General features: G+C 42.9%; 1 protein-coding gene across 1 annotated transcript in view; it reads left to right on the top strand.

Moving 5' to 3' along the window:
- The first annotated feature begins 986 nt into the window (after positions 1–986).
- Positions 987–16,755, top strand: part of RFT1 (RFT1 glycolipid translocator homolog) — a 39,447-nt gene continuing 23,678 nt past the window's right edge. Inside the window, exons 1-9 of the mRNA XM_073352394.2 lie at positions 987–1,293; positions 2,554–2,639; positions 3,638–3,754; positions 5,882–6,071; positions 6,550–6,651; positions 8,709–8,843; positions 11,464–11,542; positions 15,182–15,232; positions 16,374–16,504. Coding sequence (XP_073208495.1) covers positions 1,231–1,293; positions 2,554–2,639; positions 3,638–3,754; positions 5,882–6,071; positions 6,550–6,651; positions 8,709–8,843; positions 11,464–11,542; positions 15,182–15,232; positions 16,374–16,504 — 954 coding nt within the window. The 5' untranslated portion in view covers positions 987–1,230. The remainder of the gene's footprint in view (positions 1,294–2,553; positions 2,640–3,637; positions 3,755–5,881; positions 6,072–6,549; positions 6,652–8,708; positions 8,844–11,463; positions 11,543–15,181; positions 15,233–16,373; positions 16,505–16,755) is intronic.

The following is a 16,755-nucleotide window of genomic DNA, read 5'->3' on the forward strand; positions in this document are numbered from 1 at the left end:
GAGAGGAGTGTGTGTGAAAGGTGTCTCTATGCTGCCTTTAAGAGTTGGCGTTTGGGGAGCTGCCTTTCCTTGTTCCAGATAAGGGTAGAGTTTGGGGGAGCAGGGTAGAGTTTGGGGGAGCTGTATGTCTGTGAAGGATGTCTCTCCTGGTCCATTAGAAGGTCTGGAGGAGCGCTGGTTTGCCTTGACTCCATAGGGGTTGGGGGACCTATATGAATGTTTTCCTTTCCCCCAAGACAGAGGAGGACAAGCTGCGGCCGCGGGGCACTCTCGGAAGCCGCTGACCCCCTGTCCCTGCGGCCCCTGGAGGAGCGGGGTTTCAGAGTGCTCCGTGTGTTGCCTGCAGGCACCGCCCCCGCAGCTCCCATTGGCCAGCAACGTGGAACTGCGACCAATGGGAGCTTCCGGGGCGGTACCCACAGGCGAGGGCAGCGCGTGGAGCCATCTGCCCGCCCTGCCCCAGGGGCCGGCTGTTTCCCGGAGTGGTGCGGCGCTAGGGCAGACAGGGAGCCTGTCTTCGCCCTGCTGCGTGCCACTACCACCACCCCCCAGGGGCCGCTCCAGATAAGCGATGCCGGGCTGGAGCCCCCTCCCACACTCTGCACTCCCTCCCGCACCCCAGCCCTACCTTCATGAGCCCAAAAATTTGCCCCCCCCCCTCCCGCCCGAAGAGTTCGGGCAAGAGCTGGGTGTGAGTTGGCGTCTCTCTTTGAGAGTTAGGACGTGTGTTGGGAGGTTTTTTTCATGTTCCCTACAGGGGTCAGGGGGAGTTGTGTATAAGGGTTTCCTTCTTATCCCGTGTAATGCCGGGGGCGGTTGTGTGGCTCCCCTTGTCTCTTCTCATGGTTAGGGCGGGAGCTTGTCTTCGTGTCCCCTAAAAGGGCGGGCCTGCGTGTGTGTGTGGAGGCGGGGGAGACGTCTCCTTGCCAGGGTTTGGGCTGGAGCGAGGAAGTGGCTCGGCGCCTCGCCTTGTCCCCGCCTTGCGTTGCGGTGGGGGAGGCCTGAGGAAGCGGCCCCGCGGCCAGAGCCCCACGCTCCGCCCCGGCTGACGGGATCGATGCGCGACAATTCGGCAGTGCCATGACTTCCTGCTTCTCGCCGGGGGAGACCGACGCCGGGCTGGGAGCGGGATGGCGCCGCAGCGGAGGCTGAGAGCGGCTCCCACGCGTGGCAGCCGGGGGTCCGGGCGCTGAGCCTCCGTCTCCCCCTGGTGCGTCGGGGGCGCGAGCCATGGGCTCCCAGGACGTGCTGAGCGAGACCACCCGGCTGGCCTCCTCCAGCGCCTTGCTGCAGGTACCCGGACGCTTCATGTCCCCCTCACGGCTCCTCTGCTGCGTGCCCCGCGGCGACGCGGCTCCCGCTCCCCGCCTTGGCGTGGAAGGAGGGAATCTCCTCTGCGGTGTAAGAGCGACTCCTCCGAGCGGGGGCTGCCGGCGGCCAGCCTCCTGCGTGTCGCCATCGCGTGTCGTGACAATTGACCGCGCACGGAGACCAGCTAGGTTCAGTCGTCCTCTCCTATTCCCATCCCTTTCCCTGGCTCGGTTATTTTCATAACTGAGGTTCGCCTTCTTGACTTTTGCAGGTTCTCTCTTGTGTCATTTGTGCTTGGCTTCCTGCAGTGCCCACTGGCTGCTGTTTTGAGTTCCTACTTATTGCTGGGTCTGTTACAGATGAAAACAAAGCTGTTCGGCAGGCAGTCTCAAGGCTTGTACCCTGTCCCATAATAGGTTACTGGTGAGAGGACACAATTAAGCAACATAAGACAAAAGCTTAATAGATAGCATCATGGTCACTGATCAGGAGTCAGGAGAACTAGGGTCTTTTAGCTCTGCCATAGACCTGCTGTAGTCATCTTTTGCAATCCACTTCATCTGTGAAGCGGAGAAAATGCTTTCTTCCTTGGTTAGTAAGTTTGTGCCTACAGTATACTTAAGGTGCCATTGCACCTCCATGTTCCCTATAAGTAATTTTTATTTTCCAGACTAACAATGCATTTAGCATGTGAGTTGTTTCTAATTTCAATTATTTCTAGGTAAATTGATGCTGTATGGGTGGTTCTCAACCTTTGCAGACTACTGTGTGCCTTTCAGGAGTCTGAGGCCCAAGCGCTGCCACCCAGGCTGAAGCATGTAATTTAGCTTCTCAAGGTCTCCTGTGGCATAGGGCCCTGGGCAAGAGCCCTGCTTGCCACCCTCTAACACTGGCACTGCACTTGTGGTGCCCCAAACCTGTCCCGTGACCCCATTGTGGAGTCACAACCCCCGTGTTGAGAAACAATGATGTAGATGAATTGACGTATCGTACCCTAGTTGAGAACCATTGATTTAGATAGCAAATAGTAAAAATAATTGTCTATGGGGTTAATCCTGTGAGATACTGGACATCTCCTCTGAGTTGAGCACATATCCTCATCAACTTCAGTAGGAGCTGAAAGAATTCAGTACCTTTCAGAAGATGCTTGGCTCTGCACAGGATTTGGTTCCTTGTTAAGATTGATATTGGTCCATATTTGAAAGTATCTAATGCAACTTGTTTTGTGTGTTTTCTTCACAGATATTGTTTCGGGTGATTACTTTTGGCTTAAATGCATTTACTCTCCGCTATGTATCAAAAGAAATGATTGGTCTTGTGAATGTAAGGTAATGAAGAATAGAATTGATGGTGAATGATTCCAATATAGAAGTTTGTCATGTTGTTCCTTTTCTAAATACAAATGAAGTACCCAGGCTTTCCATAATGCAAGGTTTTTAAAAAGTGGGTGCATGGTAGCATAATGAAGATGCTGGTGTCAGTACACTTTAAAGGCTTGAAGTAAGATTATATGCCTTGTATTTAAAAACAAATTCTTACCCATGTTGCGAGTAACACTTCAGAAAAAAACCTCTAACAAAGTACTTCTTGGTATTTTATGCTGTTCGCTTGTTGGAATTCTCTAAATCTGAGCAATGGAAGTATATCAATCCATTTTGCTTTCTGCCTCATGGACAAGCAGGATGACTAAGTGAAATGTTTAGAACTGTTTCCAGTGTCATTAGAAACATTTCTGTCTGAATTTTGAACTATACAATGGTGTGCCTGTAATTTTGTGATAAGAGTAGCTTGATAATGTTCAGTTTTGAAGTTATGAATGAGTAGCTGACTACTAGGTTCTTAATACTCAATGTTGAACATACAGGTACCTGGTGTGGGTTTTTGCAAATCTTAAGCAAATTGGGTAGGGTATTCCTTCCAACTTCCATGGGACTTGCTTAAACCTTACCTGGTAAAGGTTGGAGCATCCATTTGAAAAACGCTGCTTTACTCTTATTCTTTTCCTGCCCGTCAGGAGAACTGTATGTTAACAATTTACCACGTGAGGGGAAAAAAATACAATTTGCCTCTATCTGTATTAAATCTTATATCATGACACCACATCTTCCCCCGTTGGGGGCAAATTCATCAACCCTCTATTATGCACGATTTTTATTATAAGATCATCTATTAGAAATAAGTTTTTGCTTCATGGTATTTAAACTATGTTTATAGGTAAAGTGACTTTGTCAGTTTAGTTTTTAAACGTCAGTTTAGCCGCTGTAGTGCTGTACATGAAGACAAGCCCTCAAAAGAATCACTTTATCTTTTTATCACCTTTCTTTAGGCTAACACTGCTTTATTCTACAGTTGTCTTCTTAGCCAGAGAGGCATTCCGTAGGGCTTGTTTGAGTGGCAGCACAAAGCGAAATTGGACCAAAACTATTAATCTTTTGTGGCTAACGTAAGTTTCCTTTTGAGATTCTTATTTATTCCAGTCTATGTTTATAAAAGTATTCATTGCCAGATGTCTGAGCACATGTAAAGATGAAAATATGTATTTACCTAACTAGTCTACTGTTCGAGGAAGTAGCAAATTATGATCTCCTCAGTTGCAGCCTCAAGACAAAGTTTCAAGGCATTAGATTAAATGGGGTTAAAAGTGTTTTGAGATCTACTGACGAAAAGTGCTGTATGAGAGTTGAGTTAAGTATTATTGTTTATTCTATGCTCTTAGTATCCATGGCCTTGGCCTCTTTTGGAGCTATACTAGGGAAGTAAATTCTGTAGTCAAGATACACACAAGGGAAAATTTGATTATTTAGGAACATGTACTTCAAAAGTATTAGAACTAGAGGTTCTTATACAGCATTCATCACCATACTACCTGAACGCCTTCTCATAGTGCCTTAAGCTTTGTGACTAACTTCTGTCATATGTGTTTGCCTATCTTCTACCAGTGGGGAGAAGTAAAACTGAAAATGAAGGTTTTAATTTATGTGGCGGATCCAAGTTTGGATCTAGAGCTTGATTCCAAATTTCTTTGGGGTTTGGAGCACTGCAAAAGCATTGTGGGTGGCCCCTGAGGGCATGGCTATCTTCGGTTACTTTAGAGGCTAATTAAGTACTAAAACTGCCTGCTCCTGGAGGAAGCAGAGTACAGCTTTTGCTTAGTAGGTCTGGTACAGGACCTTGGAGTGGAAGTGTGAATAGGAGAATGAGAAATCAGAGAAACACTTTGTCCTCCCCTCACCCACAAAACTGCCATGTTTAGATAAGATCAGAGGTTTGCTTATGTTTTCAGCTGTGGAAGACGCAAAACTAGGTGTCTAGCCAAAATGCCTAGAAGCCAAAGTGTGTTAGATTCTACAGGTTTGTCTATGCAAACATTTAGTTCATGGCAAGCTGGGGTGTGAATCTAGCCGATCACGAGCCTGCTGTGTACAAAGTGTCCATGTGAACCTTGCTGACATGCACTGACAGTTCCTTAGTGTACTTTATGGGCCCTGCTTTGAAATGGGAGTAGATCAAAGCACACTAAGGAACTGTTAGTGCATGTCAGCAGGGTCCACATGAACACTTAGTGTGCCCCAGCTTGTTGTAAACAAAGTGTTCCTGTAGACAAGCCTTTATTTAGTATTAATTTTATTATTGTTTAACTTACATAGCGGTAGTAGCTGAAACCAGCCAGTCAGGGCGCTGTTGTACTAGGTGGTGTAAAAATCTTGTTACTGTTCATATTGCTTAAATTTAATTACAAATACTTATTTCAGATATGGTAAAGCAGATAAATAAGAAGGCTTCTATTTGTATTAAATAAATAATTAGTGTAGTCATCCATAATTGAAATTGTGCTAGTAATGATGATTTGCTGTGGTTGTAACTGTTAATGCTAAATCTCCAAGAGAAAGCAGTATTTCCTACTTATTTGTGTGTTCCAGGGGCTTTTGCTATGGCTTTGTTTCCAGTCTGGGTTATCATAGGGCAAGATAAATTGTACAGTAACTCCTATTTCTATACTGTTACTTTATGAGCAGCATAATGCAGTCATCATTAGTATTTTGTAACTTATTAAAAGATTTAGTATGTCTTTCTATATCCTTACTGAAGACTGGCCTTTTCAGAAAGAAGGGTATGTCTTACAACCATGCAAGTGGTCCCCTAGAGGTGAGGAAGTTGTCTGCAGCCTCTTATGTGATGCACTTGAAGAGGCACTGAGTGGGGTAGGCCTATAAAAAGAAGTCAAAGGAGTTTGTTAGAGATCTTTTTAAAACAACAGCAATGGTGCGCAGGGTTTTTTTTGGGGGGGGATGGGGGAAGCAGTTAAAAAGTGGGTGGTAATGGTTTGAACTTTTTCTATTAGAATGTTTAAAGTATTTATGTAAATATAATCACCACAAAGAAATTAAATATGAATACTTGTATCCTGTAGTATCAATTCAAATATTTTAATTTTATATAGCAAAGTGAAAACTGCACATTTCCTTCCTCTCTGGCTTGCAATATGTGATCACTTAATTTAATTTGTTTTTTGCCATTTAGACAAGCACCTCTGTAACTCAGAAAAACAACTTATTTGACTTTATTTTAGAGTTCCTTTGGGGGTTTGTTGGTCACTGTTCCTGGGCTGGATCTGGCTACGGTTACTTGAAGTTCCTGATCCTAACACAGTTCCTTACTATAAGATTGGAGTAGTTGCATTTGGTCTTTCTGCAGTGGTTGAACTTCTAGGAGAACCATTCTGGGTTTTGGCACAAGCACATTTGTTTATAAGGCTTAAGGTTAGTAAAATGAGCACTATACATACATATATTGGACAATGATGGAGAAAGTCTTGATTGAAGTAGTCAAAGATGACTGGGGTATTTAATCACAGAACTCTGAATGGGAGTACTTGTGGCACCTTAGAGACTAACCAATTTATTTGAGCATAAGCTTTCGTGAGTTCACATCCGATGAAGTGAGCTGTAGCTCACGAAAGCTTATGCTCAAATAAATTGGTTAGTCTCTAAGGTGCCACAAGTACTCCTTTTCTTTTTGCGAATAAAGACTAACACAGCTGTTACTCTGAAATAACTCTGAATGAAGTTAAAGACTAGTGTGATGAGATCCCTTTGGCTTTGAAAGTCTGATACCTAATATTTAACACATGTTTTTAAATGTACATACATAATAAGTGAATATGCAGTTTGTGCACACTTCAGGTCTTCTGGCTGATGTAGTTGGCAGTGAATGTGTTTTTTTTTTTTTTTCCTTTAGGTAATTGCTGAAAGTCTTTCAATAGTCTCCAAATGCATTTTGACAGTTATTTTAGTAGTTCTGTATCCACAATGGGGACTTCACATTTTTTCTTTGGCTCAGGTAAGTTTTTTTTCTCTGTGTTCTCTACTGTATATTTGTGATTCACCAAACGTCTGTTTGCTGCTGCCTCTTGGATTTAGCCAATTAACTAATTCTGAAAGTAAGAGGAAGATGCTTCTGCAATATTGTACAGAATACTGTTCTTGTATATTGATGTCTACTACACACTTAGCATTGTGACTGACCCAGTTTAGTGCTAACGGAAACACGCATCAGGTTTTATGTATGCGTGCACATTATCCAAATATGGACACTTATTATTCTCTTATTATTTCTAATTCACTTATACATGCTAATGATTGGTATGCTTAATCATTGAATTTGTTACTTTGAATTCCTACTGTTTGCAACAGGAGATGATGATGTGTGTACCAGTTCAACAAATATGTTTTGATTTTTTTCCTGCTTATTGTAGTAAAGATCAGAAGAGAAATGCGTATGGAAATAAGATCTTGAGTTCTTAAGCAAAGAATTTCAATGATAAATATGACCAAATAGATCAATGTTTATATGTAATAACTTTAATAACTGGCATTTAAGATTTGAGAATTTATTCCAACCTAAGAGAGCCTTTGTGCAGACTAAGCACTACCACACTACAGAAAAATAACAAGTATTTAAAGGCCTGAGCCTGTTGTGCTAGGCACTGTAGGAACATAACAGACCTGCCCCCAAGACTTCATCAGACTGATTTATAATCATAGCAGTTGTGTGGATGGTGAAATAATCTATGGACTGAATCAGGATTTGAAAGACAGCTGTTCCTCTGTTAAGTACATGCTTGAACACCTTACTTTAGGGCATAACAAACTGAAGCAATTATATATTTTTGTCTTCATAACCCCTTTTAATTTAGGGTCTAATCCTGCAAAACTCTACTTCACAGTAAGAATTTGTAAGATCAGGCCCTTAGATTGCAAATACCCTGCCTTTAATTTTTCTGCAAAATGTAGTGCATACCTGTGGTGTTACATAATATTAATGCTGTCTGTCACTGTAGTTGCTATCAATCCTTCCATTTAGGTCCCCCTTTTACAGACATTAGTATAATTTGGCTGCAAATTTCAATTGTTTTGAATAATTTATAAACCTCTTCTCCCTATGTACGTGCTTGTGGGACAGATCAATAAAATATATTCTGTGAATTAATTAAAGCTTTATAATTAGATATCTACTAACTAGGACAAATGAATTGGACGACAGAAGAGGAAAACAGTGCAGTGAAAAACTTCTGGGGTCTCAGAGCTTTGGCTCCAAACATCTACACTGCACTTTTTAGCCCAGGGGTGGCCAACCTGAGCCTGAGAAGGAGCCAGAATTTACCAATGTACATTGCCAGAGAGCCACAGTAATACGTCAGCAGCCCCCACCAACTGTCCCACCCATCGGTAGCCCTGCTGATCAGCATCTCCCCCGTCCTCCCTGCACCTCCCGATCAGCGATTTCGTGGCAAGCAGGAGGCTCTGGGGTGGAGGGGGAGGAGCAAGGGCATGGCAGGCTCAGGGGAGAGGGCGGGAAGGTGTGGAGTGGCGGCAGAGCCTATGGCAGAGCTGGGATTGAGCAGTGAGCACCCCCTGGCACACTGGAAAGTTGGCGCCTGTAGCTCCAGCCCCGGAGTCAGTACCTACACAAGGAGCCACATATTAACTTCTGAAGAGCCGCATGTGGCTCTGGAACCACAGGTTGGCCACCCCTGTTTTAGCCCTTCAGCCTGAACCCTGCGAGCCTGAATCAATTGACCTGGGTCAGCTGCAGCCATGCTGAAAATATTTTGTTGCAGTGCAAACATAACCAATTTTAGGGTGGAGTGACACAGATTGGGGCCAGTAATGTTAAAATGTGCTGATTTAAAAAAAAAAAAAAAATTATGGGATTTTTGTGTTAAGGTGACTAGTGATAGTAGTAATTTGGTTTAGAACATTTTTTTTTAAACTATTCCTTCACTCAGTCTACTATTTGACAATTCAGAATAATTGTGAGGTATCCAATTATTATTTAGCTGGGAATCCTAGTATGTAGTTTGTAGTTTATATTATGTTTCATATCTTTTCTTTCAGCTTTTATACACCAGTATTCTGGTGCTGTGCTATATAATGTATTTCATGAAGTTTTTGGGTTCTCCTGAAGCAACAAAGAAATCTTTTCCAGTTTCTAGAATGACAGATCTGTTACCCAACTTGACTGAGGATCAGGTAAATTGCAGAGCTTAAAGTTTTTAACATTGTAGTCTTTCATGACTGAGGGAATTTCCAATTTGGTTTTGCTGAATAAGGAGAAACTACTTGACTAATACCCTCTTAAGTGTGACTTTGCAGGATGTAGCCTCCTTGCAGAGGAAACAGTTGAGCAAGAACAAACAAGTTGGGTAAATTATTCTTGTAATGGTTCTCTTTTTGTATTAATAAAGCTTTTATTACTATTTAACACATGGCCACCACCTCACTCTGTGGTCAACGCTCTGATTCCCCCAAGCTTCTTAAGCACTATTTATTGAAGTGAGAAATGAGATCAGTTATTAACTAGTTAATTTCTTCAATGCAGGATTGTTTCACTGAAATATATTTTCTAGTGTTTTTTGCATAGACCTTTAATAAGAATGTAGCTGCATGTAACAATGAATAGAATGAGCATTTATGATTAAATTCCAAGCAGGTTAGTTTCTCTCATAAAGGAATGATAATCTCACTATTATGCCGTGGAGTTTTCTACCCAATATTTTTTGGAAAATACTGAACTCTGAAATTTTCAGAATCCCTTATTCAGCAAAAAATGTTCCATTCTCTTCATAGATAGGATCCTGAGGAAAATCGTGATTTAATGGACTGGGCAAAATTTGCCCAATGCTCAAATTTTTCCAACAGCTGGGAGGCAGAAGTGGGCACATGTGCTCACTGGTCTGGCGCTCAGTGCAGTGGTGGCAGTCTTGCCTTTCATAAAACTGGCTGTTGAGTCCACTCCCGAACTGCTGCAGTTTACTCTGGCTGCTGCAGACTTCTTCCGTGCTCTCTTCCTGTCTCCTGCTCGGTGTCCACCTGCCTCCCAAGGTGGCTTACCTGCTACAGGCTCAGTGGCTGTTTTTATTTGAGGCAGCACTGCTGTCCTTTGGTGCATATGAACAGCTGCCAACTCAGCAGGGAGGCAGAAGTTGCACCAGCTGCTGGGTCTTCCCCTCCACCCCCCAAAATGCTGTCCAAAATGATGCTGCTGTCCACTACTAGCCACACCATGCATGAGACCTGCATGCACAGGTGCCTGCTTCTATCTTCCTGCTGTCAGAAAAAATCGCAGAAATTTAGAGGGTGGACTCAGCAGTTGGTGTGTGCTCCTGTCTCCCCAGTGAGGCTGCAGGTGCTCATATTCCAAGTGGTGGTGGCAGCACGGCCTTGCATAAAAGCAGCAGCTGAGTCTGAAGCAGATGAGCCAACTTGGCAGGCACTAAACAGGAGAAAGGAAGAGAAGGAGGAAAAAGTCTACAGTTGCCATAGTAAGTTGCAGTGGTTTGGGGGGTTTTGGCATCCAGTTTTATGCAAAAGGGTGAAGTAGTGACCTTTTGCTGACTGCACTTTGTGCACATCCTGTGAAAAATTTTGTAGAAAGCCTTGTTTGCTTTAAACCCTGCATATGTATTCAAGAAGTCAATGGAATGTAAAATAACACCCATTAACTTTTAGCCTAAAATGGCACTGCCAGTAAATCTGACAGTAGTATGAGCTATGGACACTAACTAAACTTTTCATGTCAGTCATGATTATTACAAACCATTTCATGCTGCTTCACCTGATGAGCTCTAAGGCACAGCTAAATCTGTTATTACTAACAAAAAGTGCTCGTAAACAATATAGAACGCAGTTCGCAATGTTACTGTAGCTGTGTTGGTCCCAGGATATTATAGAGACAAGGTGGATGAGGTAATATCTTTTATTGGAGCAATTTCTGTTCAGCTCTGGGCTGAAGAAGAGCTCTGTGTAAGCTCAAAAGCTTGGCTCTTTCACCAACAGAAGTTGGTCCAGTAAAAGATATTATTTCACCCACTGTATCTCTCTAATCTAGAGCATTAACAGAAATAGTGTTTCTCATCTCAAGAATTAAATAAATCACTATTTTAAAAAATGCATTCACAGTTAAGCAAAAGGGAACCAAAGGAGGGTTTGTCTGCTCTGTCAACATAAGACCTCAGAGTGGGAATCTTTGCTCCAACTTGTCCTTTGGCTGTGATTTAGTTAACCAGGGATGATTTGGCCACAAATCTCAATATATTAAACCTTTCATTGTTCACAATTACTGCACTAGGCATTCCCCTCTTAACTAGAGAGGCATTTAAATATTAATAGTTTGCTTCCTAGGACTTGGAGCACTTGCATGCCATTCCAATTAGATGTAGATCTTATTCTCTCCCACTCCTAAATATGGGAAGCATGATCATCAAATCACTTTCTCCATGCTTACTAATGCTCCTACAGCAGCACTGTGTTCTCCCTTCTTTCAGCCTTTCTCAGTTGCATCCAAGGCAGAACTTTATTGAGAACGACCCACTCCAGGGGTGGGCAAACTATGGCCTGTGGGCTGGATCCAGCCCGCCAGCTGTCTTAACCTGGCCTTCGAGCTCCTGCTGGGGAGCAGTGTCTGGAGCTTGCCCCACTCCGGCTCTCCAGCCAGGGAACAGGGTCGGGGCCACTGTACGCGGCTCCCAGAAGCCACAGCATGGCCCCCCTCCAATGAGGATTAAGCAGTGTATTCACATATTATCTTGCAATTCTGATTCTCAAAATCAACTCCAATGGTTAAATCACAGTACGTATTTCTTTCTTGCAGACTGTGGTAGACTGGAAAGAGGCTAGGTTGACTTGGAGCTTCTTTAAACAATCTTTCTTGAAACAGATGTTGACAGAGGGTGAGTATTATGTGCCCTTGTCATGCCTGTCCATGGTTGGAAAGACCTTGGTGTTGCTTGTTTGGCTGTCAATTAGATAGCAAGAAACCACAGATAACATCTGGTTGAAAAGAATCACGGAAGACTAGTAGTAGTGTGGTTGTGATACTGACACCCGCAATAGGAAAGGAGTCATCAGTATATTGGTGGCCCAGCCTTGTTTTCCGCGCTTTTTCCAGTAGAGCTGAGCAGAACATTTTTTGGCTGCATGAAATCTGTAAGGGTAAGTGTGACTGAATATATCCCTGTACATCTACATCCCTATATACACCCTACACTATTGGGACAATGTTTGTGCAAGGTATGCCTTATAAGGTATTCTTTTAAAAATCCATAACTTGCTGATCAATAATATGGCAAAATGCATATAGCAACATTATATGTGAAGTTATGAACATAAGCTGAAATCATGACTGAAGTATGTTTCCCAAATGTTTGGGGAGTGGCTAAATCAATTCCTCAGAGACAAAGGGAAGCGGATGCCAGTCAGGTGTCAACAAGGCTGATGAACCATTACCTGCTAAGTGACCTTTCTTTGGCAAGGAAGGGGGTAAGGACAAAAACCTACATCTTAGCAAAAAAGCATTCTTTTCTTCGCTGGATTGCCCGTCACCTTGCTTCCATCTGGAAATGCTTCTCAAAGGAGAACAGGACAATAAAAGAAGGGGCAGATGCTCCAAGACCTCTTCCTCTCTTTCACTGTAATTCTCTGGCACCACACCTAAAAAGGCAAAAGAAAACAGCCGTTGGACTCTGGAGGGTGAGGGGTGGGGTGGTAGTGGTGGTCCTGACGTGAAGAATTTGGTCAGTAATCTTGTTGGAAGCATGTGCTTAGAAAGTTTTTTTTTCTTTGCAACTATGTTAGTTTCTTAAGTAGAAGCAAGTATTTTATTTTTATTTTTCTTGTAACCATTACTGACTTTTATGCCTCATTACTTCTTTGTAGTTTTACTGTTTAATATAATCCAGTGTGTTTAGGTTGGAGGGTCTGGGTAACTATTTAAGGTAATAAGATGGCACATGATTCCTTTAAAGGAATAATAGATTAACTATATTTGTACTGTCCTGGAGACGGTGGGGCAATGCAGGACAGTCATTTCCGGAGGGATGATCTGGGACTGTGGGTGTGTTGGAGTCACCCTGCAGTATAACCAAGGCTGGTGAGAGCCAGGGTGTAGCTGGCAGACTTCAGTTATGCACAGACACTCAGTATGTAACTTGCCTGCGGGATGGCTGAGGGGCCCAGGTGGGAGCTACGACAGCAAGGCATTGTAAGTAAGGCTACGATTTTTATCATGGATATTTTTAGTAAAAGTCAGGGACAGGTCACGGACCAAAAAAAAAAAAAATCACAGGAGCTGTGACCTGTCCCTGACTTTTACTAAAACATCCCTGACAAAATGGGGGGAGAGGAGGGTCCAGCACCCTGCCCCCTCCCCGCTGCAGCACCTGAGAGCTGCAAGGACTCCGTTGCCCAGTGCTGGGAGCTGCGGGGTGGGGAAGGGGGAATTCCCCTGCCGCCTGCTGTGGCAGAGGAGCTGTGGGGGGGGCCCCTGCCAGCGACGGAGGCTGGGGAGCCTTAGGGGTGGGCTGAGCAGCCCTGGGGTCCCTCTGCTGCTGGAGGCTGGGAGCTGCGTGCCCTCCCTCCACACCCCCGGCCTGTGGCCCCATATCAGCTCCAAGGTTACTCTGCTGCCAGCGGCAGGAAGCTACAGAGGGGGCTTCAGCTGCTCGCGGTGGCTGAGCTGCTGCAGGGGGGACCCCTGCTAACAGTGGTAACTGGGCAGCTCAGGGGTTGCCGCCAATGGCAGCGGCTAGTCAGTTGTGGTGAGTCCCGCCACCCACAGCTGCTGGGCAGCTGCAAGAGGGTCCTCTGCTGCCCATAAAGGATGGGCTGCTGTGGGGTCTCCTGCTGCCAGCAGCACGAAGGTCGCTGGAAGTCATGGATTCCATGACTTTCGTAACCCCATGACATAATTTTACCCTTAATTGTAAGGCACCCAAGGTTGCAGGGCAGGGGTGACATGCCCCTCCCCCCACACTAGCCTGGATTGTGCCCTGATATGTCACAGTAAATTTTTAGCATTTTTTTAATGTATATTATAGTAAAGCATGAGAACTCCACTGTGGTAGAGCCTCTGTGCTGTACTGGTTCAGCATATGAGCCTTTTGGCCTTGGAGACTTTTTCAGATTTGTTCTAACATTAATGAACGTGAGTTTGCCCATCAGTTGTAGCTGATATTTGCCCACTCCACATTTTGTCTCTTTAAAAACAAGCACACTCAAAAACCAGATGCTTTATGTAAGAAAATGAACTCAACAAATCATGAAGAGTGGAATGTATGGAACAGAATCAATTTAAGGATTATGTTTTCTCACACACTCTTAAATGTTTCATCTTAACAGTGTTCACAAATTAAGTATCGATACGAGATTTGGGGATGTATATGCCACAATGTAAACCCAGGGTTAGGAGAAGTCAAATTAGCAGACCCTGGTTTGTTAACCTGGGGCTTACATATTCGTGTGGATGCTCAAACCTTAGGTTAACAAACACTGCATTATACTGGCCCAAGTCCAACTATGCAATCCCAGATTTCCTAGTGCCCTCTGAACTTGTGGCTGCTTTCCCCCTTTGTTCATAGTGCAGTATGGATAAACTTGACTGTTTAGAGGACAAAGAAAGTCGGCCTGTGGGATACTTTTTGGTGGACTCCGAGAGTACAAGTCCATTTTGGCTGCGTCTGCACTGCAAAGCAATAGGGCTTGAAGCCTGGGTCCTGGCTTGACTTAGGCTCGGACCCTCCACCCCTGTGGGGTCTTGGGACCCTGAGTCCGAGCTCTGGTTTTAGCATGATTTGTGTGTGGATGAAAGGGGGGTTAGGCTTGAGCCTGAGTTTGAACCCTGGGTTTGCATTGCAGTGTAGACATAGCTTTAGGGTTTTCTGTAGCAGTAGAAATAAATTTAAACATTGAGCAAGTCCGGAACGTCATTTACGTTGTTCCAGTTCAGGTTGCTCTTTATTCATCATTTTCTTGCCTTTTTCCTGGTTAAAGTCTCCGGTGTATACAATAATATGAGAGTCCAGCATCTCCTGCACTGAGAAGAGGAAGTAAGTCTTAAAAGATGGATCATTGCAAAATACAGATGCTGGTGATACATACTAATTATTGTATTTTATGGTTAATCTGGAGCTTGAGAAAGCTGGGTCATGTCTGATCCATTTTGGAACCATTCTGAAACTTTTATATTCGTCGCATTGCTGTTGATTTCTGGGATGCATTAAACATGATAGATTTCTTTACTGATCAGTGAAGATAAAGTGTTCTTAAAGTGTCCACAGATTTTGTTGTTTCTATTTCTAGCTGTCTAACTCAACACTTTGGGCTTGACTTTCAGAGCTGCTTCCACCTACAATTCCCATTGACTTCAATTCATGCCAGGCCTACGGTGTAATTAATAGCCATTCTTGAAGATTTTTTACCTTTTCATTTGGCTTCCTCACAACATTGCCTGCTACAAGTATATGAATAAAAACTGGAAAAGGATATGGGTACTAACATTCATTGTTGTTAATTTCTTTGTTTTGAATTTACAGGTGAAAGATACGTGATGACTTTTTTGAATGTGCTAAATTTTGGAGACCAGGGTAAGCATGATATATTACCAAGTGGTAACAAACTTAATTTGGTTTATGCTTTTACATAAAACTTTGAAATTAAGACACCACATTGAAAAGATATTTTGAAACTTCAGAGATGATCTCAAAGCCTTAATGACTTTGTACTGATATGATGGGGAAATGCGAGATGTAGAGAGAGAAGATGTTGGTAGTTTATGATCAAAGGCTTTAATTTTATGTTTCTCTTGATGAAAATTTTTCCCATAGTAATTGAGAAGGAAAGAACATTGCACATTTTGCAGTGTATCTTACTTAGCACTTTTTAAAAATGGTTTTCACTTCTCTCTTTGAATGTGTGCATTTATTGCATTTTATTTCTCTGCTTGTTATTCCAAGGCACCAGCAACTCAAATTTAAAAATAATCAATGCTCTTGCATTAGTGTAACACTGTATTTTTCCCAGGGTTGGGAAACTATCTAGGACCATTATTTCATTCATAGGTCATGGTCCTGAAAAGAGTTATGTATGTACTTAATACACTGTGAGTAGTCATGTTGTAGTAATGAACAGTAGTTTTTGCAAGATTGGACCCTACTCAACTTCTGATTGGTGGTAGAATTGTTAGAAGAGTGCTGTAGAGTGTCATTCTGGTAGCTTATATAAAATTCTTCCATTTGAATGAAAACAAAAAAAGGCCTTGCATTTGAAGATGGCTATTCCCTTTTTTTGAGTTCCTGAAGTCCTGATATTGTACCCATTCAGTGAAACAACATTTGTTCTGCGGTGTCTACTGACCTCATCTCAACGACTTTTTCCTACAATCATCTCCTACTAATGTTAATGTAATTTGAGGGGCATTTGCACATAAATTAAGTTTCACTCAAACTTGACTTTCTGTCCAAAGGTGAGATTTGCAATTCCAGCGGCTTACTGCTATCAATGTGTTTAGGTCCAAAATCCTTATGGATCGGAATACTGCTTCTTTTAAAAGTGTTCTACTATATATGGAGAGACAAAGTGCTGTTTGTTTTATGACCATTCACCAGAAATGTCAGCTCAAAAGGAGCTTGTGTGCACATAACTTTTTAAGATCTAGAACTAGGAAGCTGAAAATAAAATATTTTATAAAAGTTAATATATTGTTTCTCTGTTTTTGTTTTGTTTAAGGTGTGTATGACATAGTGAATAACCTTGGTTCTCTGGTGGCTAGATTTATCTTTTTGCCAGTAGAGGAGAGTTTTTACATTTTCTTTGCTAAGGTGCTGGAAAGAGGGATGGATGTAAAGCTACAGAAACAAGTAGGTTAAGTGTAATTCTAAATGAGTAAACATCTGCTATAGAACTGTGCTTTAAAATAAGTAAAGAATTAATCATAAAAATCTACTAGCTCCTACAGGGAGTAAGTTTTTTTCCTTCAATATTTAGGGGAAGGGAAAGGGTGGGAAAGTCATTGCAAAAGTGTGTTCCTCAAAGACTGTAGAAGTCAGAACACAGACATCTGCACTGTCAAATTTCTTAATCCATTTTGGTTAATTAGGGTGCCAAATCT

The sequence above is a fragment of the Lepidochelys kempii genome, chromosome 7 (assembly GCF_965140285.1).
Source record: "Lepidochelys kempii isolate rLepKem1 chromosome 7, rLepKem1.hap1, whole genome shotgun sequence".
In the NCBI taxonomy this organism is placed as follows: Eukaryota; Metazoa; Chordata; order Testudines; family Cheloniidae; genus Lepidochelys; species Lepidochelys kempii.